The sequence below is a fragment of the Malaclemys terrapin genome, chromosome 1 (assembly GCF_027887155.1).
Source record: "Malaclemys terrapin pileata isolate rMalTer1 chromosome 1, rMalTer1.hap1, whole genome shotgun sequence".
NCBI classification, from domain to species: Eukaryota; Metazoa; Chordata; order Testudines; family Emydidae; genus Malaclemys; species Malaclemys terrapin.
This window is the reverse complement of record NC_071505.1, coordinates 195,887,897-195,912,909: the sequence shown is the minus strand read 5'-3', so window position 1 is coordinate 195,912,909 and position 25,013 is coordinate 195,887,897. Positions and strand designations below refer to the sequence as shown.

The following is a 25,013-nucleotide window of genomic DNA, read 5'->3' as shown; positions in this document are numbered from 1 at the left end:
TTTCATATTTGTTGTCTGAATTACAGCCATTAAGTATGTCTGCAATCTTCCCTTGGACCTTCCTCAGCATTCAACAATATTCCCTTCTCACAATTAGCATTGTTTTGTGGACTCCATTTTAATGGAGGGGTTTTTTATTTTATTTTATTCAGAGCTAAGCACCTGGAAAACATTATAGTTATGTTCACATCATAGTTATCCACTAGGTGACACTACTAGCCTCTCTCTTCAGATTACTGAATGACTTAACAATGCCCTACCATTAAAATAATGTGTGATAAAAGCGGGAGGCAGAGGGAGCTCCATGGTATATAAAAGGAAAGGAAATTTCTTTCTCTGACTTTTTAAAAGAAATAATTATATTAAAAAGGAAAATCCATCCCTCTACTTTGAGGTTTTACTACCAGGAAATAAATCTAGCTATAATACCTTCAGTCTTCTTAGCATATGCGCAGCATGCCTCAGGTGGCATGCAAACAGATTCATCACTGAATTTGGTCTGCTGGTTAGATCAGGGTACAAAGGAAACACCAGGAACTCCTAAATAGAACAGGTAAAGGATATGCCTACACTGCAAGTGAAGGTGTCATTGTAGCACGGGTAGGCATATCCATGATAGCTTTAATCTAGCTACCATAGGTAACAACAGTAGCGTAGATGTGGTGGCATAGGATTCAGCACAGGCTAGCTATCCAAGTAATAGCCCTCTGGGGACAATGGGAATGTACTGGGTCGGCTAGCCCACCCTGAAGTCCATGCCACTGGGTTTTCACTACTATTGTTACCTGTGCTAGCTAGATGAAAGCTAGCACAGCTGTGCTACAATTACACCTTCACTTGCAGTACAGTACATTGAAAGGTAAAAAGGAAAAGGCACATTAGTGCCAAAAGAAGAGTTACAAGAGAGGAGGAAAACACTAGCAAACTAACAGCTACAACATGAGACGGGAACCCCCTTTAGTAAAGTAAGAAAACCAGGAGGGAGATAAACCCAAAGTTAAGAAGTAGCCCTCATGGAGGAGCCAGGGGAAGCCAGGCTGAAATGCTAGTGAAATTAAAGGAGCCCCAGTAACGTGACTGGAGGTTTAGTGCTGTTGAGGGGTAAGAGACAGAAATCGGTTCAGAGTGGAGTGGCTGTCTGTGTGGAAGGCAGTAGTAATTTCTGAAGCGTGCTGGTTAGAGATAATAGCCACCCTGCCAATAGATCCAGGGCAAAATGCTAGCAATACAGGCAGTAGCTAATCTGGGCACTTCTAGACACATATGTAGGGAGCCCTGTTGAGCAGGGAAGAATTAGAATTGCAATGAAACCCTGGAGACTGATAATAAAATGAGTAAGAGGCTATTTTAACAGAATAGGCTATTGCTATTTAGGATGGTGTGTACGAATCCTTCCCACCTCCGGCTCTGCCCCCCATTGCTGCTGTCTTCACCTACTGCATTTTCAGATGGGGCCAACTGGAAGAAAAGTGCAACCTAGTGCAGCACTAATAGACTTGAGTCCACATCACGCAAACCACCCCCACAACTGACACTAACTGCCATCCTTCTTGGCAGTCTCAGAGAGGCTGAGGAACATGCCCAGAGACAGAATTACCCTCTCACTCCCAGTGACAATTCCTCCAAGCCAGGGCCAAAGGTTGCTCTACAGCACCCTGCCTCTGTTTCCCCCTCTTCAGGGCCCTTTAAGACCACACTCAGTTCAAAGGTAGTTGAAACAATCCCCTCCTGAGGTCCAATTTATTGAGTACTAAGGGTAACTGCAACATCCTGCTCTTTTCGTACTGGATTTGCCAGATTCCTCTCAGGTGGGGCTCATCCGTAATCAGGGTTGGCTTAACCCCAGGCTCTTCAGCCCATGGGGCAAGCCACCTTGTTACAAAGTGCATTGGCAGGACAGCAGGGGGAAGCTAGCTTGGACATTGACAGTGCAATCTGTCAATTCAGGCTTTTACATCTTGCTTTTCTCCACGCTGTAACATGAACAGGATTTCAATCTCCAGCACTGTCAATCTAGCACTCTATGAAGCACTACATTCATTTTTTAAAATATGGTGATTTTTACAAATAAGTAAATATATGTGGATTGCGAAGACATAATTCCATAAAACAGATTTAAGGAAACCTTCTGGCAAAGCTTACTTAACTGGGGCTTGAGTCTGCTCTTAAAATCAGTGGGACTTTTCCCATTTACTTTAATGGGATCAAGGTCTGGCCCTTACATCCTGAAAAGAAGATTGTAAAGATTTTCCAGACTCTCTCTTCTTTGACAGATAGGAACACAAGAATTGTCAGAACACTCTATCAGGAGGAAGAGTATTTTGCCTCGGGCAGTGGCTTATGTCCAATGGTTCACAGATGGATGGGAAAGACTCCATAATACACCTGGCCAGTAGTATTGTTAGAAGGAACAATTATTTCCTTATTTTCACAGGTGATCAACTTAAGCCTAAAGCATGAGTGTTGGGTAACAGTGTGACCTAGCTTACATTGCTATCAGTCTTACTTTAATTCCGCTACCTAATCTTTTTAAAGATAAACTACTTACATCAATGATTTTCTGGAGCAGAGAAGTTGATTGTATGCGGTATAAAGATAAAATATTTCATTTTATCCATTTTAATAAAATATGAAAGGGACAGGGACTGGGACAAGGCCTTGATTAAGGTTCTAATATCCAAAATAGCCTGAAACATATAACAATGCTGAATAAGAAGGAGGTCAGTAGATGCTTGCTGCATTTTTACTTTGCATGAGCATGTCATTTTCATTTTACAGCTGTTGAACAGGTATTGCTAGGATTTGTCAGCCTGAGGCCTAAACAGCTTCAAGAAAGCTGGGACCCATTGACTGCACATAGGGAAGGTGTAAACTAGCAACAGTGGGAAGTTATTTTATACCTTACACATTCTCTCTCTATCAAAATTCTCCTGTGTTTTCATGCTGCATAAAGCATTCTTCACTTTCTATCCTGAACTCTTCCTGGGCATGGTTAAACTGTTGCCACTTTAAGTATCCCTGAAATACAGCCATCTCTGGGATGTAAAGTGCTTTGCTGTCTTTGGATGAAAAGCTCTAGAATGGTCATCACAAATTTATCATTGTCAGTATTAATCTCCCTAGCAATGTATCAGTAATGTAGACTTGTGAGAGGAGACAGACAGCTGGAACATGTCCATTGGCTTTCCAATGTAAAGGGACCTGGGTGTTTGTGGAATAAATGTGAAAAGGAACAACAAAGACAAACAATTGATGGATTAGCCAAAAAATAAGAAAAGGAGGGTGGTACCTTCAAAAGAAGTCCCTCTGAATTACAAGACTGTTAAAGGAAATAAATAGATCTTCCAAGGCAATTTGATATTCTGTGCCCTAATTAAATGTGATATTAAAGCTGACTTAATAAAGGGTGGGAGAAATAGGTTGTAAAATTAGGGGATATGAAACAGGAGAATAATAAAAATCTCTACTATATCAGACATGAGTGGATCTGAGAAAAGACAACAACAGTATTAAATTGCATTGATATAGTGCCTTGCAGTCCAAAGATCTCTAAGTGCTTCACAAATATTCATTAGCCCCTCAAAACACGCCTATGAATGAAGTTTGCTTGATTATCCCCATGTTACTGATGGGGAAATTGAGGCACAGAGAGCCAGGAATAAACTCCCAAACTTCTGATTCCTGGGCTCATGCTGTAACCACTGCACCATGCTTCCTCTTTTTTCTAATGTAATCAGTGGGTCTCAATTCATTTAGGTATATGGGGATACAGGTATGGCACATGTATCGGCCAATCATATTCCTCATTTTATGAAGCCCATGTACAAATAATGACCATTTTAAATCAACTTACTTCACCAAGAAACAGCTGTGTAAAGTTATGATACTCTTCACTACTTGCATTGTTCAAGCCTGCAGTGTATTTCACATTTGTTATTCTTACTGATCCATTCAGTTTTTGAACAGCTGCAAAATCAGAAAACAGTTATTTAGAAGAATGTGATTCACAGACCATTGGTGTTCTGCAGAAAGCTGTCTGGCACATGGTGTAGGTATTCCTCCTAGTTTCTACCTGCTGAATTGGGTCAAACTAATGTAAATAATTTCCCAGTGTTACTTTCCCACAGAAGCAACTGCTGTAATTGCTACAGAGACGTCACGAGCCTATGAATGGGAAGAGAGGAGATCCACAAGACATGATTTGTATCAATTGTACCATTCCATGCCAGCCTCAAGTGCTGACTTTATACCACTATTAAATTTGCAGTCGTTGTCAGCCCATTGTTTTCTACCTGTCCACACATCCAACAGCTGCCACTAAATCATCTTTAGTATGTCCATCAAACCCTGTCCTGGCCATGTGCTCTCTTATAAATAGAAGTCCATTTCCCCCATTGATTTCAGTGGCATTAAGAGCTGACCCTTTAAGAAGCAACCATAAGAGTTGTTTCTAAATGAAATTACCAGTCTTTACTTTCTGGCGTGCTGGTTTACTTTCCATCCCACAAACTTCTGTCGTTATTTCAACGGTGTACAAGATCCCAGGTTTTAGCCCTGGCACTGTCAGACTCGTGCTCTGGATTTTAGCCTCTGATATTAGCTGGTTTTCCTGAAGCAGTAGAAATCGGAAAGCAGGATTCAGTGCAGAATCTGTGGACCAGGCTACATGAAAGCTGATGCTAGTCACATCGGAGAAAATAATCCTTTGAGCTGGGACAGGTACTGGGAAGAAAAGAAATTATCATCAATCAAACCTCTGGGGTAAGGGGGGAAAGTACCACATCTCTTTTAGAACTAACTATTGAAGCGGGCTCTACTTTACTCTACAATGATTCTGATGCATTAGGAATGCCTTTAAAATTAAATGATAGATTAGAATTTAAGCATTTTTACTCAGTGTGTCTGCTGCAGTTCATCTTGCAGCCTTGGAACGGATCCTAGAAAGGCTAGCCATGTTCAAGTATCTAACTTCCATGACCATTACTTAGGTAATTTTCAATATTAAAATATCTGGATGTAAATTTTAACAAATAAAACAAGTCTAATATTGCCTAAAGCCTGTACCGATAGCAAGCTGAGCAAGATTAGATTAGGAGAGTATTTGGATGGGTAAACTCCAGGGCAGAGATGTTGCACCAGGGAGATGCTATGGGACCCTTGACACACAGAGCAGGGGGGTGGGTTCCTCAAAAATCCTGTACTTCCTGCCTCGAGCCAGCAGATGCTGTTATGATGTTTCCTCTTCTCAGTCACAGTAGCTAGCAGCAGTCCCTTGGCTGTCCCCTTTCTTGGCTTTCAGTATCTTCAGAGGAGGCAGCAAGGGTAGGAGAAGCAGCCATCCAGCCAACATCCTGTGTGCTGTGCTAGGCAGCTTCACAAAGCACTAGAAGGGACTGGGGAGAGGGGGCTGGTGGTGGTAAGTGGCAGAGAGCGATGAGGGTGGGATCCCAGGAACAAGTGGGAGAGAGTTTCCAAGAGATAAAATGAGGCCCAAGGAGGTAGGGAGCCTGAATAGAGTAAATAGAAGTGGAGGAGATGGGAAGGCAGGAGATCCAAGGAGCAGGAGACAGGAAGGTGTCAGGAAGAGAATGGGGCAGAAAGGCCTGGAGGCTGGAGTCAGGGAAGGGACAGATTTAGAAGGAGTAAAAGAAAGGATAACATGGGGGGAAATAGACACTGTAAAAGGAAAAAGAGACAGGCAGAGATCAAGAGGGAAGAAAAATGTTGAGAAAGACAGTGGGACAAACCCCAAGGTAGCAGTGAGTTAAGGGGAGAAATGGATAGTGGACATGAGGGGAGCCATGGGGAAGCTAAGGATGGATGGTAGAAATGAGGGGGTAAGTGAGTGGTTAGTGCTGGAGTGTGCATAATGAGGAGAGGTGCAGAAGCAGAGGAAGGGCTGGGGAAAGTGAATGGGGCAAATAATGGATAGTGAGTGATGATGGATAAGAGGTGATTAAGACAGAGTAGGGGAGAGACTAGGGAAGATGAAGTAGCAGCACAGTAGGTGGAATGCAGAAGCAAGCAGCAGCCATACTGGCGAGTAAGGGTGGCTCTACTTTCTTTTCTGATATAAATAGGATGACCAGACAGCAAATGGGTAATAGGAGCCTATATAAGAAAAAGACCCAAAAATCAGGACCGTCCCTATAAAATCGGGACATCTGGTCACCCTAGATATAAACATTTTCCCTGAGCAAAGTAAAAGCAGCACACGTGCTCCTTTATGCCACCACAGCATTTTTATTATCAGTTTGCTTGTTGGCCTGGACCCAGAAGCATAGGGAGCGAGGTGTTTCCCAATATCTCCAGTGAGGAGGAACACAGCCAGCCCTGAGACCCGTGCAGAGCCAGAGGGAAGTGGCAGGCCTCAACACAGAACCTCCAAGTTGCAAAATCTTGTTTATTTACTAGAAGGTGCTGAAAGCCTGTACAGTCTCCCCTTTATTTATAAAATAACCCCGTGCTTTGCACTCCTTTCCCGACTGCTACTTCAAACACCAGCTCCTGTGAGGTTGAGACACTTTTATTCTCTGTTTATATCCAAAGGGTGAATTGTGAGCATTTTATGTTCCGAGTTTACTATGTTAATTAAAAAGGGAAGGCGAAAAACAGCCTGTAGCCTCACAGGAGACATTGCTCAATCCAGTGACCTGGCCCTAATGAAGAGACTGACACTTGCAATGTCTTCATTGCCTGCCCCACTACCACTCATAGTGAGCATTTCCTTTTAAAAGGCTGCAGAGGCTTCAGTAAAGCAGAAGCCTACACTGACCCTCCATTTCCTTTTCAGAAAGGACATTAGAAGCTAAAAGCAGGAGACATTGGTGAAAGCAGTGGCTGCGCCAACCAGAAATAATCAGGTCAGGCACAACTCGATAATACATTAAGTAAATAAATGTAATACTTGCAGATGGTGACATTCAGATCCAGACACAACCATAATTAGAATTTAAGGCCTGAATTTTTATCCAACCCCCAACTCTGGTTCAGATCCAAATGCTGAATCAAAAAGGTGGAAAATTCATAAGAACCATTGTAATACATCTCCCTAGATCCAGGCAGATCATGCCTCCTCATTGCCCTAATCACTCCTCATTAGAAGTCTTCACGAAGTTGCTCTCAGATCTCCACACACTTCCCCTCTTTGCTGGGGTTTTCAGGAGTCCGGCTGACCCTTTCCTGACTGGCAACTTTTAGGGAAGTGCAAGATCAGACCATCTCTCCCACACACACCAAGTTATACAGGCCCCTCAACCTATGGGTATCCTACATTCTCCTGTGCCATGGAAACACTCCCTCAGGTGGCAAAGACACTTCAATAGTCTTTGTAGGCTGCAGCCTACAAAAAGTGTCATAGCAAGAGAGAGGATCCCTCCCCAGATCATTGTGGACCAAGAGGTTTATCATAATGTTAAATGGAGCAACATTTAAGGTGTTACATGAGTCACCTCACTGTTTTTGAGGACAGACTTCTAAAGTGTTACAAATTGATGAAACTACTATCAAAACATTGGAAGGTTCAGTTATTTTGGCAATGTTCTGACATGCTTATTTAGAAAAATGCACCTAAGAATAATGCCAAGCCTACAAGAAAATATATATTTCAGAAAGACAAACTAAATTTTGGTCAGTCCCATCCCATACCCCAATACATACACAACTATGCATTTTTCAGAACCCTGACTTCTTCTTGTGAACAATTACCGAGCATGCAGGACAGTGCTGTGATGCATACTTACTACAATCTGTGTTCGGGGAAGTAGTAGCACTGAAAGCTGGTGGTGAGAAGTCAGGGGAAACAGGTGGCACTGAGAATGATTCTTTAGGAGGTGTCTCAGACCAAGAGTTGCTAACTCTTCCCATCTCTTCATGTACATCAAGGGTAGAATTTAGAGTATAAATTGTAGGGTTTTCTGTAGTAGGCAGGGATGTACTGGAGCCATCCTGAGAACTTGCTTCAGGAACCTGGAGAGGTTTGTGGGTCTCTCCTATAGTTTTATTTCTCACAATGGCAGAAGTTGTATTTGAAACCATAGATAATATGGGCAATGGTGAAGTGTGCTGCTCTTGACTGGTTGCATCCCTGAACGCACTGGTAACAGTAGTCAGTTGCTGTGGTGCACCAGTTAAAGTCTTTTCCATAGAGTTTTCAAGTGATGCACTTACATCTTTCCATTGTTCTGTCACCACGACTAGTGTTTTGATGGTTGTTGGACCCTCCATACCAATTGTGCTATTATTTCTTTCAAATCCAATTGACGATGTCATGTCTTGTCTCTGAGTGACTGGAGGACTGCTGATGGAAGAATGACTGCTTGACGCTTGCGTACCACTTGATGGCAGCACAGTAGGCATATTTAATATGGTACTCCTCTTGGAGCTGAGAGTAGTCATTGTTCTTATTTCAGTGATTGCTGGTGAAGCATGCAGTCCAGTACTTGTTTCAGGTGGTATTTCTGGCCTGCCTGATTCATTTAGGGGCATCATTTCAGTAACTGGGTTCACAATTTCACCTGTAACAAAATTGTTATGACACTGAAATGGACGTTCAAACCGAAGGAATAAAACATTAGAACATTCCCTATTTTATTTTAAAATATATCAGATTGTTTTAGTATTATGTAAGCAAGACGTGTGTATTTCGTTAACACATTTACCCAATAAGCTACTCAGAACAGGGTCTAGTAGTGTGGTTTATTGCTCTGCCTTGCTACACAAAGGAAGCAGATTCAATTCCTGGTTTCCCTCTTTTCTGGTCAGCAGGACATGGATCACCAGTGAGGAGAGCACTTAGCTCCTGGGATGCACAGGAACTCATTACTCAAAAGCCACCCTTCTGGCTGATTAAGGAGTGCTATTGAGAGGTTCCAAAGGGAGATCTACCCGGTTCTCCCTTCCTGGAAGGATGGTAGTCACAATGCAGGCCCTTGAGCATAGGAGATGGTACACTGTATGCTCCTGGGGAAAGGACCTTGCCTTATATACATGTGTAAAGTACTGTGCACACATTCTGCACTATATAAATGGTAGATGACAATAAAAATAAAGTGGAGCTGGCGAAATGATGTGTTCCAGCTCTTCCTGAAAAAAGAAACTAAATGCTCACCTTCACAGTTTCTTCCAGGCCGAGATGGATTGGTATCCATGGTTGTCTTGCATCTGCACATGTATGAGCCCATTAAATTGATACACTCTGCATACATACAGCAGTCATTCTCTGAACGAGATGCACATTCGTCCCAGTCTGTAATGCCAAAACCAAAGTGTCAGTAAAACAATCTCTTTTCTGGCTGAATTGAGATATAACTAGAAATAATGACAAAATACTCTTGAACTTATTTAAATAGTTCTCAGTCCTCACAGTTTATCTGAGATCCAAGTTTTGAGTGACTCGGAACATTGCCTGATCTTGATATCCTTGCAGATCAAAATTTAAAAAAAAAAGGGTGTTCTAGCCAGGAAAAGATTTTTGCAAAGGGGATTCTTTAGATTTTTTTCATAGATTTAAAATAAGACATACTGTAAGCTTAAACCAGAGAAAGTTGATTGGACATTAGAAAATACAATGTGTATTTACACCAGAGAAACAAGTTACTTCAGATCATACAATCCACTGAATTCAGTTTACCACATCTCATGAGATTTCATGTACCAATGAAGTTACAACCCAAGGATGCATCTGGATCAGCAAGTCCACTGGAAATGTACTTAGGTTTAAACAGACTTTTGATCTATTTTTTTCTTATTTGGAAGAAGTGATGCCGACAGGGAACACTCTTGAACGAGGCAGTTCTAAGGATGAAAACTCACATTCTTTAAAAAAAAAAAAAAGTGTCTTTGTAAAAGCAGTAGCATAAAATCTAGTGGCATAGCTGATACCCTTTTAGGCAGTCTCAGGAGAGAGACCATGGATTGGGTATGTAAGAAAATGCTTTAAGGGAGCTCTGCTATGGTAAAGTGGAAAAAGCTTCCACCACCACGGCCAGTGCTATGTATGTGGCTAAATATAAGACTTAATTCTCCAGTGTGTTCTCTCTGACATCTTTCATGAACACTTGGACCCCAATCCATCAAACCCGTAAACATGTGATTAACTTTACATATGTAAGTAGTCCCCTAAGTTCAATGTGATTACTCATACATGGCTAAACCTTTACAGGATCAGAGCACTTGTTCACTTGGAAAAAAAGACTATACTGAAAAAGTAGTCCCAGCTACAAATCACTCTGATCAAAGGACTGGAAAATTGAGTTGCTCAACATAGCCTAAGATGTTATGTCTACACTGGCAACTGAACAACAAAACTTTTGTCTTTCAGAGGTGTTCAAAAAACACCCTCCTCCCCCCTCCAAGATAAAAGTTTTGCGGACGACAAGCACCAGTGTGAACAGCTCTTTGTCAGCAGGAGCACTCTCCTGCAGACAACACTAACGCTGCTCATTGGGGGTGGAAGTTTTTTGTCGGCAGGAAAGCCGACAAACAGCAGCTACACTGCGCGCCTTTTACTGATACGGCTGTAGCGACACAGCCATGTTGCTAAAAGCCGTGTAGTGTAGACATACCCTTAGGCTCCTGTTCTGAAAATGTACAGTTATTCATTACTGTGATATTTTTTTCTATAACAAAGGAAACTTCTGTTCTAGAAATAGAAGAGGAAACGTGTGTGTGCACGCATGCATTTGTCTTTGTGCCTGAGCACATGCTTCATTCGGTACTGCCCACCCAGGTGACATTTTGTTTCTCTCTCTTTCAGACTCATGAGCTAATTGCCATATTTTATTTATCCAAAGTTCACATCCATTTTTAAGTTGAAAAACCAACCCCATTGATAGGGTGCTGAAGTACCACAATTTACCACACCATGAGGAATGCAAGATCTTCACTAATGTTTTACCAAAGCATGGGCCCACTGTGACTTTTGATAGAGTTTTATGCTGTTAGAAGGATGTTTCCTCTCTAATTATAAAATAATTTACACATTCCATTACTCATGAGGATTTTCAGTGAGATTTTCCTGTCATTTTGCTGAGTGTGCCCCCTGTATGCCAGTTCCCTTACACCTCAAGACTGAGAGCCTTAGTCCATGAGGTAACAGTTACCGCAGCTAAATTCTTTGTCCTGTGCTGATTGGCTGTTTGCACCAACCGTCTCCCACTCCACCCCCAGTCTTTTCAGATCAGCATCATTCGACCTGCTCTCCATACTTCCCTCCTCCCTTTCCTCCCATGCTATTACCCCTCACTTCAGTGTCCCTTTTCCCTTCCTCAGGACTTGTCTACACTTGAAATAGCAATTCAGTGTAGACACTCACTGCAACAACAGGAGGGGTTCTCCGATCAGCACAGTTATTCCACCTCCCTGAGAGGCAATAGCTAGGTTGATGGGAGAATTCTTCTGCTGACCTAGTGCTGTCTACAGTGGGGGTTAGGTCAGTTTAATTATATTGTTCAGGGGTCTGGATTTTTTAACACCCTGAGAGATGTAGCTGGGTTGACTTAATTTTTGAGTGTAGATTTGGCCTTAGTCTTTTCATCCAACTAATCCTCATCCCACTCAAACAATTATAAAAATAATTCTTTCCAGGCCATCACTTTGTTCACTTGCTGGTACATTATATTTGCATATGTAAGGGTACATACATATTGTATTCTTTTTCTATCTTATCTATTTAGATTGTCAGCTCTTTGGGGCAGGGCCTGCCTACTTCTCTGACTGTACAATGCCTAGGACAATGAGGAATCATTCTTGGTTAATCTATTAGGCACTTCCACAGTAGACATAATAGATAATGATAATATATGATCCCAAAGAAAGATGCTTATGGCCCCAGTACTTTCATCTATATTAGCCCTCCTGATTTTTTCAACTGTGCTGTTTCAGGGATGCCAAGTTCCCTTTGTGTCAAATCAAGCCCTTATCCTTAGCTAATGTAAAACAGTGTAGATTCATTCATAGAAATGGAGCTATACTGATTACACCAGTTAGAGATATGGCCATGCTATTCAGGAATCGTTACGAGATGCAGTTTTGATACAGCTGGAAAGCCTGATATACAAATATTTCCCTGTGTTTTCAGCTTTATTTTATGCATTTAATTTTCAGACATTTTTGATAAATGAATGTTTGTCCAGAGTTAAGAAACATAAGCCTTTTTCTAGCTATACAGGAGAGTGGAGTAGTTCTCTGTGCCATTCCGGGGAACTGCTGCTGGGTAAGAATGTTACTTGAACTCTCCTGGATTTTTGAATTAAAACATTTTAGAACTTTTGCCCTCCCTCATCCCTTCACACTCAAAATTCCCATATAATGTATGTGCAGCAAAGGGCAAACACGCCAATGACGTATTTTGGCACATATCATTATCACTTTGCAAGATTGTATCAGATGAACATGTGATCAATATATGCTTCAGCTACAGTTTGTCTCTTCATTAATTCCATCCACCCAGATCTGCAAGTTGGAAGGGTATTTTTCTTGACCATGCTAAATAAGCTTTTATAGGACATGTTATTCAGAGAGCCAACCACCGATTTTGCTGCCTTTGGCAGCTGTCTGAACTCTGGTGGGCTCTGTCAGTTTTGAAACCTGATGCCACAACCATTTGATTAGAGAAAATAGTGGGTACTGTAGATCAAAAGAGGATTACTGCAACATAAATTCCATGCACAGTTCCTTAGCTCATTTCACTGGGATGACATCAGGTAATTTCTCTGGCTGGACTTTTATCACAGAAATGTTGGATTACATTTTTTAAAATCTGGATCAAACACAACAGCAGCAGCCTTGAATATACGGTATTCCAGAGCGGATGTGTCTTTCACATACCCATAGTAATCCACACACAACGCTCAGCTATCCACTAGATGGCAACCTCCTAGTATCCCACAAAAAGCAGAGGAGGAAGGGAGAGAGGGAGGGGGGAAACTGGCTAATCCAAGCTCCGCTCATTCCCACATCAGGACCCACTCACCATAAACAGAGGGAAGGATTCCCATAGAGGCATAAGATACCCACCATCCCTTCTCCCCTAGCCACTTGGGCCGAGGGGCAAAGAGTTGCAAGAGGCCCATTCTAGTTCGAAGCCTGTGAAGGGAGGTCTGATTTCACTATTTTCCTTACAACACTATTGCTGACAGCTTAATACTGTACCTTCTTTCTATGTAAAGTATTTTTGATAAAGAATGTAAATGCTATTGCAGGTTATGAAAATACTACTTGTTTAAAAAAGCTCTACCTTCTACTGAGGCGCTCTGCTGATCAACCAAAAACACTGAGCTTCTATACAGAGAAGAAAGCATAGGAGCAAATGTGGACACATCTATTGGAAACTCAGGGTCCTGTGCAATGATTCTAAGCCTCACAATGATACTTCCAGCTTTCAGGGACTCAATTTGCACCTTCAGCTTCCCAGTTTTGTATAATATAGAAATATTTGGTGGAAATGAGTTTTCAATCTGAAAAAAGTGAGAGAAATGTTGATAATACAATAAGAACACAATTAAAGCAGCACATTACAAATTTTAACATGTATGCTCTCTCTCTCTCTATATATATATATATTCTATATATATCACTTATAGAAAAACATCATCCAGTCTGTGATATAAATCAGCAAAAAATGAGCAATTCAGATGAGTCTAATACACCCACAACACAGTGGAAGGCCATAACATGAATTAAGAACAGAGAATCAATACATTTTGAATATTTGTAGTGTCCAAGAAGAGATTTCAAAGCTATGATATCTACCTCTCTCTGTGTAAGTGCCCTTGCTGTCAAGCACTAATGGGTTTCTGAAGACTAATTCTCATTTACTTTAGGGCCCCTTTTTGCACCACTCTGACACCGTAAAGGAGTTAATGTCATTTATACCCACCTTAAGGCCTATTTGCTCTGCCAGAGCAGTGCAAAGGGCCACAGGGTAAATGAGAATTAAGCCCTAAAAGATTTGATATGTGGTAATAAGAGTGGAGATGGGTCAATTAGCATTTCAGATTCTGGGCCAACTCCTAAGCCCCAATTAGGTAAAAAAAATAGCTTCAGTCCTGATCTAGGTGGCCAGCTAGGGATTCTCCTGGCATAGGGGAATGCCAGGGTGCCTTTGGGCCAGCTAGGGTGACCAGATCTCCCAATTTTATAGGGACAGTCCCGATTTTGGGATCTTTTTCTTATATAGGCTCCTATTATCCCCCCACTCCCTGTCCCGATTTTTCACATTTGCTGTCTGGTCACGCTAGGGACAGCATAGCCAGAATCCATAACCAACCTCCTTTGTTCCCCCAAGAGTAAGGACCAGGTCACAGGCATGCTGGGGAGAAGGAGTGGTTGGAGCATTCTGTGCTAAACTACTGGACTGATCCCAGTTACAGCAGCTCTAAGATGGTCTAATATACATCTGAGGTCAAATCAGCCCCCAGCAGGTGCTGGGATCAGGGAGTGCAGAGATGGCATAAATCCATCGTCCTATCCTTTTCCTGAGTTCTGTACTGATCCCTCTGGACCCAAGGATAGGAGCTGTTCACTGCTATGAAACTGAACTAGAGTAAAAAAAATGTAAAGCTCCTAAGTGATTTAGAAGCCTGTCTCATTTCCAGAAGTCACTCAGGTGCTTAGGAGCCTAAGACTCATTGATTCATTGACTTTCAGTGAGATTAAGGCACCTAAGTGACTTCTGAAATGGGACTTGGGCACTTCTGAAAAATGTCTTGTCTAATGAGCAATGATGCTACAGATCAAACTGAGCCCTGGCTCAAATGAGCAAAATAGAAAAGGGCAACTAAAATGATTAGGGGTTTGGAACGAGTCCCATATGAGGAGAGATTAAAGAGGCTAGGACTCTTCAGCTTGGAAAAGAGGAGACTAAGGCGGGATATGATAGAGGTATATAAAATCATGAGTGCTGTGGAGAAAGTGATTAAGGAAAAGTTATTTACTTGTTCCCATAATATAAGAACTAGGGGCCACCAAATGAAATTAATGGGCAGCAGGTTTAAAACAAATAAAAGGAAGTTCTTCACACAGCGCACAGTCAACCTGTGGAACTCCTTGCCTGAGGAGGTTGTAAAGGCTAGGACTATAATAGGGTTTAAAAGAGAACGAGATAAATTCATGGAGGTTAAGTCCATTAATGGCTATTAGCCAGGATGGGTAAGGAATGGTGTCCCTAGCCTCTTTTTGTGGAGGAGGATGGCAGGAGAGAGATCACTTGATCATTACCTGTTAGGTTCACTACCTCTGGGGCACCTGGCATTGGCCACTGTCGGTAGACAGAATACTGGGCTGGATGGACCTTTGGTCTGACCCAGTATGGCCTTTCTTATGTTCTTATGTTCACTGACTTCATTAGCCTTGAACTCACTTGCACAAGGCCTGTATGCGTCCCAGTGACTTTGTGTTCTAAACTTTTGATGCCAATATGGTACAATTCTAGAGCTCTCGTCTGCTGGTTTGTCCCTAGTTCACCTGTTCAAATCCATGTGACCTGACTGAAACCCTCACAGGCTGCAGTTTATCTGAAACACACAATCCCAACCCAATTGCAGTGGAATCCAATTACAAAAAAATCTGAGACTAGGACAAGACAAAATTGACTTTTTAAAAAAATGGATAGCTTATATAAATCAATTTTATTTGGATGAACTGACTGAAAGCCAACACAACAAATATATTATGCTTTCCCAGCAATGAGTTAAGTTGATGCATATCCTGAGCCAACGGAGTTATCCGAGGGATGAATCTAGTGCACTAATGTCAGTGTTAGAGTGTGCTACATTTAGCAGTTTTGCCTTGCAGGTGCGTGAGCACAATTTTTTCCAGGTTTTAGCCTTTGATTTCAGCATGATCCTGAACATTTTCACTTTGAGTTTACAATATGAGGTTAGTGTGCAGGTGTTGGGAGGGAGGCCAGGAAGATCTCAGAGACCAGTGCCAGTCCATGGACCAGTTGTTGAGAAACATTGGACTAGATGATCTGGGGTCTCTTCTAGCCTTAAACTCTATGACTGTATAAGAAAGCATAAAGCAGGTAAAGTTTGCTCAAACTGAGCTATGGTTCACTCAAAATGTTCACGAATCTGAACAAACTATTTGACTGGTCTGAGTTCTGATTTTCCTGTGGCTTGGGATGATGTTGAAAATATTTTGCCATTTGAGTCAGATAGACAGAGCCACAAAAATGCCCTCTACCACAAGGGTGGAGTATTCATGGCAGAAACCTACATCTTGCACTTATGCAAGCAATTACCCATTTTGCATGAGCAAATGTCCATTTAGGTAAGCAAATGTACCTGTTGTATCTTCCTTTGAAAATGTGGTCCTGAATGTCCAATCTTTTTGTTGTCAGTCTTTTTTGAACTTTATATGTACAAATGGGCCCAAGTCCCCTTTAGTTTTGGGAAATTCTGGGCTTGTATTTAGATCTGAACTTCACAATGAAGTCCCATCTCTATAAGATGGAACTAAAACAGAATACCCTATCTGAAACTCCCCACTCTTTGTAGAAGTTCATATCTGGAACCAAACTCAAGCCTATTTATTTCATAGTTCATGACTGATGAATTGACAACACCTTAGATTCATGGCATGCAGTACGTGAATATCTAATGAGGTATTAGAAGCAATCCTGACCCAACCACCTCTGCTTAAAGGAGAAAGAGCTCTGAAAATAGGTGAAAAATTGCTGAAAACATAACACAAAGAAGCCCATGCCACATGAGATCCATTAAAAATCTTCAGATCAACTTGCAGCAAATTCCTTATCAATATAAAAATCTGAAGTAGAGAAGACCCTTTTGCATCACTGTTTTTCCTTCACTCGTCTGTAAGGAAAAACTGCCATTGACTTCAGTGGTAACCAGGTCAGGGCCCTGATTTGCTTTTTTATTTTGCCAACAGCTTTTCTTTCAATTGTAAGTGAAGGTCCAAAGAAATGGCCTGAGGATTTTTACCAGACTTTGTAAATGTGTACAAGCTTCTCTGAGACATTAAGTAAATCCCAAGTTAAAAACAATTACACACATATATTTTAGTGTTACCTCTGTGAGCAACAGTCTTGAAAACTCTTGATATTCTGAGCTACTGGTGTTGTGGAAATGTTCAGTGAAGTTATAGTTTAGGATCTTTATTGTAACACCAAATATCTGGGCATCTATAAGACACAATATTAAAATACAGGTAAAGGAGAAGAGGAAATGATTTGATCAAAACTGATGTACCTGAATCAAAACCTCAGATCTGGGTTCAGGTGCAGACTGAAACACTGAGGACCAGAAGTGGAACCTTGATGGTGTAAATTAGCATAGCTTCATTGAAGTCAATGGAGCTCCTCTGATTTACAGCAGCTGAGGATCTGGCCTGAATCTGAACACTTTGAAGTTTGGAAAAGTTTAGATTTTAATCCTTAACCCCTAGGAGTTTTCAGATCTGTTTTGTAACAGATGAAGTTCTAGATGAAGTTCGATCTAGAATTTGTATCCAAGTATTTGTTTTAGACCCATCTATCCCCCAAATCAGTGAAAATCAGTGTAGAAAGTAATAGAATGGGCAGGGGGGGTTAGAAAAGAAAATATAATTGGAGAAATACTTAGTGCTGAAGGTGAGATTCTCTGTCCAATAACCTAGTACTACTATGAAGTAAATGGACCACTATATTACTTAAGTGTTAATGCTAAACCAAGAAACTAGAGACAGTTTTCTGTTACTGATCTTCTAAAGATTGAGACAAGCTTCTAGAAATTCTCCAATGTGTTTTTAAATCCAGGTCTGGGTTCCTATCAGGTCATCACAACTTGTCATTGGAAATTATGCTGTGTGGTATTAACAGCATTCCTAAAATGAAGATAAAACAAAGTACATATAGTTTCCACTGCCTAACAAACAATAATGGCTTTTATGTATAGTGTATTATCTGAAATCAGCAGCTTGCGAGCCTGTAGCAATTGCTTTACCCTGTAACATAGATAAGATAGATACTTTCAGTCTCCAGCTGAGACCTTTTTCTTTTTTTGGTGGTTTTACCTTCATATCTGACTGATGTATGTATATTTCCTCAGTCACTATAACCTCTATTTTCTCCTCCAAAAGAGATAAGGGAGGTAGCTCCTTACAGAGTCAAACCATTGTCATTCCTTATCTGATTAAAGGGAAGAATCCTACAAAAAAGTGACTAGCAACATCGTTACAATGGCTGTAACTAAATATTTTACTTAGAACAGGTTGGAACATTTCTGATTAAATTTTCTCTTTTGTTGAAACCCAAATATTTTTCAGAGACATTTGACAAAGCTTTTTGCTGGGAAGGTTTCTGAGGTCCAGGGCTCTCTGATCACGTATAACCAGAATGAAAAGAATCAAAAACCTGACCTTTTCAACACACTTTGTGAAAACATTCCAAAGGTTTTGTCCTCATTCCAATATGAAACAAAAACAAATTCTGAAACTTTGGAAGTCATCATGAAACAGAATTGTTTACCTCTGGCCAGCTCTGATTTTTACTGATGGATTTAAGAGGTCATGTGGGATCTCGGGAAATAATTTTAGACCAAAGGAACAGCAAAACTTCAGTAGACCTATAGTGCACCTAATATCCTATGTAAAAAATTGGCTGATGTTGGATACTTCAGAGCCAGGTATAACACCCACATGATGATGCAGCTAATTAAGCGGTGCTCTACCATGGGGGAAATTTCTTCTTCACCCCAGCTAAGGACCAGCTTATGCCTTGGACTGTGAGGCTCATTAACTCATATAACTGTAAATACTGACCTCATTCAAACAAAGAAATTGTATCTTGTTAAACTTTAGGAGGGTGTTTCGTGCACATGAAAGCAAGGGGGTAGCAGCATTGGCTGAGTGGATGGAACTAGCTGTAATATAGCAGAGCCTCTGCAAGGTTCTTTATACAGCTCTTGCCAATGTACGTCAATCCTGATCTGTTGCAAACTAGCTCACCAAAATCTGGCCTTCACTCAAGCAGGTGTGTCAGTTATAATATTCTCAGAGAAGCCTCTGATTTATACCTAAGTAAATCACTTCACTTCCTTGTTCCTCTCTCAACTCAGCTCTAAATCAGACAAAAGCAGGACCTCCCCCACAATTTATCTTTACTGGAAAAAAAGGGCAGTGCAGCAATGGCAGCTGATTGCACTGCCCAACTGGCAACACCACATTCTAGGTTAGATTTATGTCTCTAATTGCCTGAGTCAGGAAGCAAGTGCTTCCCTTTACCAGCTGCGTAACAAAAGAGCCACATAGCTCCACACAACCCCTGCTGGCTGGTTATCTGAATTACACTAGCATTGGGGTAAGGGGAAGAGAGCATGTGTGAGTGGAAGAAAGCTAAAGGTAGGGTCCTGAAGGTATCATGGGGAATCATCACAGGATAGAGATGTTGTGAGAAATGCAACATTTCTAAGGTGATATTTACCAGTTTTGACATTTTGATAGGAGACAATGTTCTTTCCACAAGATTCATAGCTGATCTTCACTGTGTATTTTATACCTGCTTCCAGCCCGGACACATCCATTTTCATTTCTGTAGTCTCCATATTTCTGAGCAACTCTTTGCCCTTGTACACTTGTACTTGGAACGTGTGGTTCAGAGTAGAATTTACACTCCAAGATACTTCAAAACTGCTGCTGGTAACACTGACGATTCGGTGGTTTCCAATTGAAGAGAGGCCTATGATAGCACAGGAGAGCATCATCAAAAGTGAAAGGAACTTTTTTTCTAAGAGATGATGTACTCCAAATCCATTATATACATATACTGTTTTGATCAATACAGTGAAAATTGCTCATTGCAAAATAAACGACCAGATTCTGCCATTTTTAGATTGAGTAATATCGTACTCGAACAAGTAGCCCCACTGGAGCCATTAGCTATACATTTACAATTTGTTTTCCTTTTTTTGTCTCCAGGATTTGTGACTGATCTATATAAATACAGATATCTGTCCAATAAGACACTGGCTTGAATGACAGATGTAAATGCAATCTCAATAGTACTACTCATAGAGTAGAATACCACTCAACTTGAATAAGGGTTGCAGAATTAGGAATCAATAACTGAATTCAATACCTTTGGAATAATTATCATATATACTATATGCATACATGTTATTGTAGCCATGTTGGTCTCAGGATATTAGAGAGAAAAAGTGGGTGAGGTAATATCCTTCACTGGACCAACTTCGAGCTAACAAAGGACCTGAAGAAGAGCTCTGTGTAAGCCCAAAAGTTTGTCTTTCTCGCCAACAGAAGCTGGTCCCATAAAAGATATCACCTCACCCACCTCGTCTCTCTATATGCATGTACTCTTTATTTATTTTATAGTTTGCTCTCCCAATACACTTCCTCAGCCAAATGCTACCCATCAGGGCAGTGTAAATCAGAGCAGAGCTTGGATCCTAGTTTTCATGCAGACACTCAACATAGAATGGAAGACTGTGGCATCAGTCAGTCACAATTTCAGTTCTTTTTATATTGATTGAACTTCCTAAGGAAAAGGGAATCAAAGTTTTTTTCAAACCAAACAATGTGGGTGCCTATTTCAATGGAAAGGACTTGTTCCCAATCATTCAAGCCAGTGGCCCATCAGACAGATATTTTTACAAATCCTAGAGGCCAAAGACATAACGCCTATTGCTCTAAAATGACTGATTTAATTTCTGTCACTTTATGTTAAATTTCAAGTGGAGGACAAATATGAGGGTCAAAGTCATAATAACTGATAGTCTCAATGAACTAGACAAAAGGTCACCTCTTAAAACTTTCCCCTCTGTAAAGAAAAAGAGGGGGAGATAGTTAATGGGATTGTAATACTGCTCAAGTGAAGGAATTAAACTGGGTAATAGAAAGGCTAATCTATTGGGGGTCATTCTTAGTACTATCCCTCAGCTGGCACTGTAGACATTGTAACTCAAACAGCCTTCAGGACAGAGGAAATTGAATTGGTGATGAACTTAAAATCAAGAAATATTGATTAACATCCAAGGTTTCTTATAGCATTCTGAATCAGTAGATTTATTAGCTGTTGATTTACTTATAGCGCTAGAACTATTGCTAGTACTAACTGGATCGTGTAGTGAACTTGGAGTAAAGTGTATCATATTAAGGAAAAAAGGGCATTGTTAAGCAAGTAGACATTCCTAGCAAAACAAATCCAAATTAAACATCATCCACATTTTCAACAGCTCATAAGACTAAATCAGTGCAATGTAAGTAATATAAGTGGAAACACAAATCAGAAAATTTGCTAAGGCCCTGATCCTACAGACACTAACCAACGTGCTTATCTTTAAGCACATGAGTAGTCCCATTGAAGTCAGTGGGATCTAAGCATGTTTAAATTCTTTTCTGAATTGTGCCATAAGGAATAATTTCACCCATCAGCTACATAGCAACAGTTTAACAGCTTAAGCTTAACATTACACAACAGTTGAGGACCGTAACAAATACTGTATGCAGCTGAAACTGCAAATGGACTTTAAGTATGCAGAATGTACTTACACATATTTGCATTTCCCGAGGACCCCGCAGATATGTATTGATAATGCATGACTGGATCAAAGAAGTTATCGCAGGTTGAAGCTGAGGCTTTGGCAGATGGATTTGGGGGCTTTTGGGCAATTGGCTTGGTATGGGAAATGGTTTGGTATTGTGGGATAAAGTACATGGATGGTTTTGCTAAAATGATCAGCAGGGAAACAGTTAACAGGCCGATCCTATGCCATCTTCCACTCCCAACTCCATCATAAAGGGCAGAGAGCACACTGTGCTCCAGAACTCCTTTGCTGACACACAGCCATTTAAAGTAGATTAGAGAACATTCCTCAGACTTCTGAAAATCAGGCCCATGCTTCCTACCTTTAAATTCTTCCTGTGGCTGCCTAGAATCCCTGTCCACATGTTCATGTTCACAGGTGCAGTTATAATAACCTTCTAAATTTATGCAAAGCTCTGATCTGGAACAAGCTTTGAGTTCAGCGTGGGAACATTCATTTACATCTAAGGAGAGGAACACAGTTTTTAGGACAGAACTTACAAGTATCTTGAAAGCAGCACAGGACTTTACCTGCAGTCTATAGCACAGGTAAGGCCAGACTATGTACACAATTACAGCAATGTAAATCCATCGGAGTTACTCTGGATTTGCACCAACACAACTGAGATCAAAATCTGGCCAGCAAGCAATTTCAAAGCACTTACTGTAGAAAGAATGATTTGCTATTCTCAAAGCTAATGCCACAATGAAGCAATTGCATATGTAAATTATGGAAAGTAGTTTGACTTTGGAAGCAGTTCATGGACTGGGACCAACCCAGTATCAGTTTTATGCATTTTTCAAGGAAATGCAAAAAAAGTCATACAAGAATGCTAGTTTCCTCAGTGCTGCTCCTCTGTTCTGTCTCCCCACCAAGAGAGTTCATCCCACAACAACCCTCTTCATGAAGTCTCTGTCACTCTCACCCTTTCCAGCTCATTGCCTTGAAAGAAAAATATGTATTTTATTGTTACCTCTCCCAGCCCCTGCATTTTGGCCACAGAGAGGAGTGTGGGAATACCACTTGGGACAGCAGTGTTACCACCTCCCTTGAACCAGCTTTGATCCAATTATAACTCTCCCATAATTTATTTTTAAGATACGATTTCCAAAATTATTTTGACTTTCTTACTATTTTAGGGCATGAGCCAAAACCCACTGAAGTCAATGGAAGTCTTTCCATTGACTTCAGAGGGAGCTGGATTGAGTCTTTAAAGCATTATTTTTCAAACTGCGTTTTTATGCCAAGTAGTGTTTCGCACTGCATTTTTGGAGTTTCAAATCTTCAAATACTTAAATAGTAATGTTTTGGTAGATAGATCAGATTTAGGTGACTCTAAGAAAGTGGCCTAAATATAGGGGCTCATATACCACAGGGATGTGTGCACTCCAAATACCTAGACAAATCATATTCTTATTTGATCATACGAGTTATCTGCAGTAACACTTGCAACAAGTTTCCAAAATACAAAGCATTCTTGGTTTCAAAGTGCCCCATGAAAGTTTTCATTAAGACTATTACCTATTTAAAATTCCTTCTACTGTGCCACAAATTCAGGCATGCTTTTCTTTTAAGTCTAAAGATATGCTACATTATGAAAGTATATTTCTTCTTGAGTGACCAAGGGAATCCCCCACCAAAATGCAGTTTTCCAAATAACTACTAACTAGAAACTTCATTTGCCACAGAGTGGGTATCTTAGACACCCAAATTTACAAAGTTTTACTTTATATTTCCCACGGTCAATGGAGAATCATAGGGCTAAAATTCTGAGTGACTGAAAAAGTTTCCCCGAGAGACAACCATAAAAAATAAAAACCTTGAACATCTATGTTGATAACTTCATACACACGCTTCACAATGCCTTTCAACAAAGAAGAAACTTTCATTAGTGGAGCTGGCTGATGTAATCCAATCAGAACCTGAGATGCTAATGTCCCAGCATATGTTTCTGCCTGAGTAGTCTGGATATGGTACACTGAGGAATTTAAGGGCCATAATGCACCAGTCATCTGTAAAAGAGGTGAATAAACTTTTATATCTGATTTGTTTAGCAATACAACTATACACCAATGAGGTATAACCTATCTAGTGATTATTATACTAAAAAAAATTAATACTAAACTGAACAGAACAGAACAAGCATTAATTCAGAATTCAAAAACAGGAAAAACAAGCAGTATTTTAGTTTGAATTTGTGTAGAGTGAACATTTCTATTTCTCTTATTGCATAGAAAAGGATGCAGTGTGATAACTGCTAGACTAATGAAGGAGTTGAACTCTTTGTCAGACCTAAAAGATTTGCCAGGAACACATAAGAAAAGGAAGGTCTGGTTGTTAAGACAGGTCCTTTTTGAGTGTAGTACTTAACAACAGAGCCTCAATAACAAAATCCTTATTACAGGCAGGGCTGGTAGCACTGCCTATTATTAAAAGGACCCAATACTTCCCTTATAAGCAACTGAAAACAGAGTCTTATGACTCTGCCAAAATTCAACATTTGGGCTGAAATTTTCCACACTGGGTATCTGCCTCAGGATGATTTTTTTTAAATGTTTCTGCCAGAATGGTTCAGCTGTTTCCAAGGATGAGGCTAGGGGGAAAACATTGTTTCGCACTGTTAAGAAAATGTTAACAACCTTTTCTTTGAGAAGTAGTATTGCCCCTTTGCTTTGGAGCAGTGACTTGAAATTTAGCAATGGGGTGATTTTTGCATCAGGGATGCCTTTTGTTCCCCCTGTGAAAATCCACCCAAATTTGAACAAGTTATAAACCTCTTAAAAATCTGTTTGTACATGCTCAGTAGAGACTTGTTAGAGCTTAGCAGCTAACACATCAGAAGATTCCATATGTCCTGGGCATGCTCCAGTCCTTCACAGCTCCTAGTGAGGACACGACTGCACATGCACCATCCTAACAAAGCGACTGAGCTTGTTCAGAAGCTCATTGGATCTTTCCCTCTAACAGCAACTGCTGTTTACTCCTGGAGTTCAACTATCAACATTTGGGGGATTCAGAATCTGACTGATCTCTAGATCCCAGTTTCACAGCTGGCCCTTGTTTCTAGAACGAGTCAAGCCAAAACCCCAGATCTGAAAACACCCAACTTTGGAGTTCTTTAAATCCAGGTCTAAATTGTGTCTCTCAAGTCCATCTCTGCTTTTAAGTGGGGCTTAGAGGCAGAGCAGATGTCACTGAAGTAGAAGAAAAATTAGATCCTATAACATAAGAACTTTAAATTCCCTTTCAGTGTCTTAAGAAATGTCAAAGGAAGCTGTGAAATTGCTGTTACTTGAGATATGCAAGAGTAAAACTGGCATTCACCCATTGAGAATGCATTAGGAAAAATTAAATCTATCCTGCTATGATACGGGGAAGTGGCTGGATAATAAAGTCCTGCCTAGCACCAAGAACCTTTCCAGCCCAATGTAGCTTGGCTGTGTTGGCACTGAGTATCAATGTCAATGC

At 40.7% G+C, this 25,013-nt stretch overlaps 1 protein-coding gene across 1 annotated transcript in view; it reads right to left on the bottom strand.

Annotated features, from left to right (window-relative positions):
* The window catches only part of UMODL1 (uromodulin like 1), a 69,930-nt gene that overhangs the window by 28,053 nt on the left and 16,864 nt on the right, over positions 1-25,013 (bottom strand). The window contains exons 6-14 of the mRNA XM_054004838.1: positions 23,365-23,557; positions 21,868-22,008; positions 19,427-19,681; positions 17,037-17,149; positions 13,238-13,457; positions 9,110-9,247; positions 7,743-8,516; positions 4,465-4,722; positions 3,854-3,966 (exon numbers count right to left, since the gene is read on the bottom strand). Coding sequence (XP_053860813.1) covers positions 3,854-3,966; positions 4,465-4,722; positions 7,743-8,516; positions 9,110-9,247; positions 13,238-13,457; positions 17,037-17,149; positions 19,427-19,681; positions 21,868-22,008; positions 23,365-23,557 — 2,205 coding nt within the window. The remainder of the gene's footprint in view (positions 1-3,853; positions 3,967-4,464; positions 4,723-7,742; positions 8,517-9,109; positions 9,248-13,237; positions 13,458-17,036; positions 17,150-19,426; positions 19,682-21,867; positions 22,009-23,364; positions 23,558-25,013) is intronic.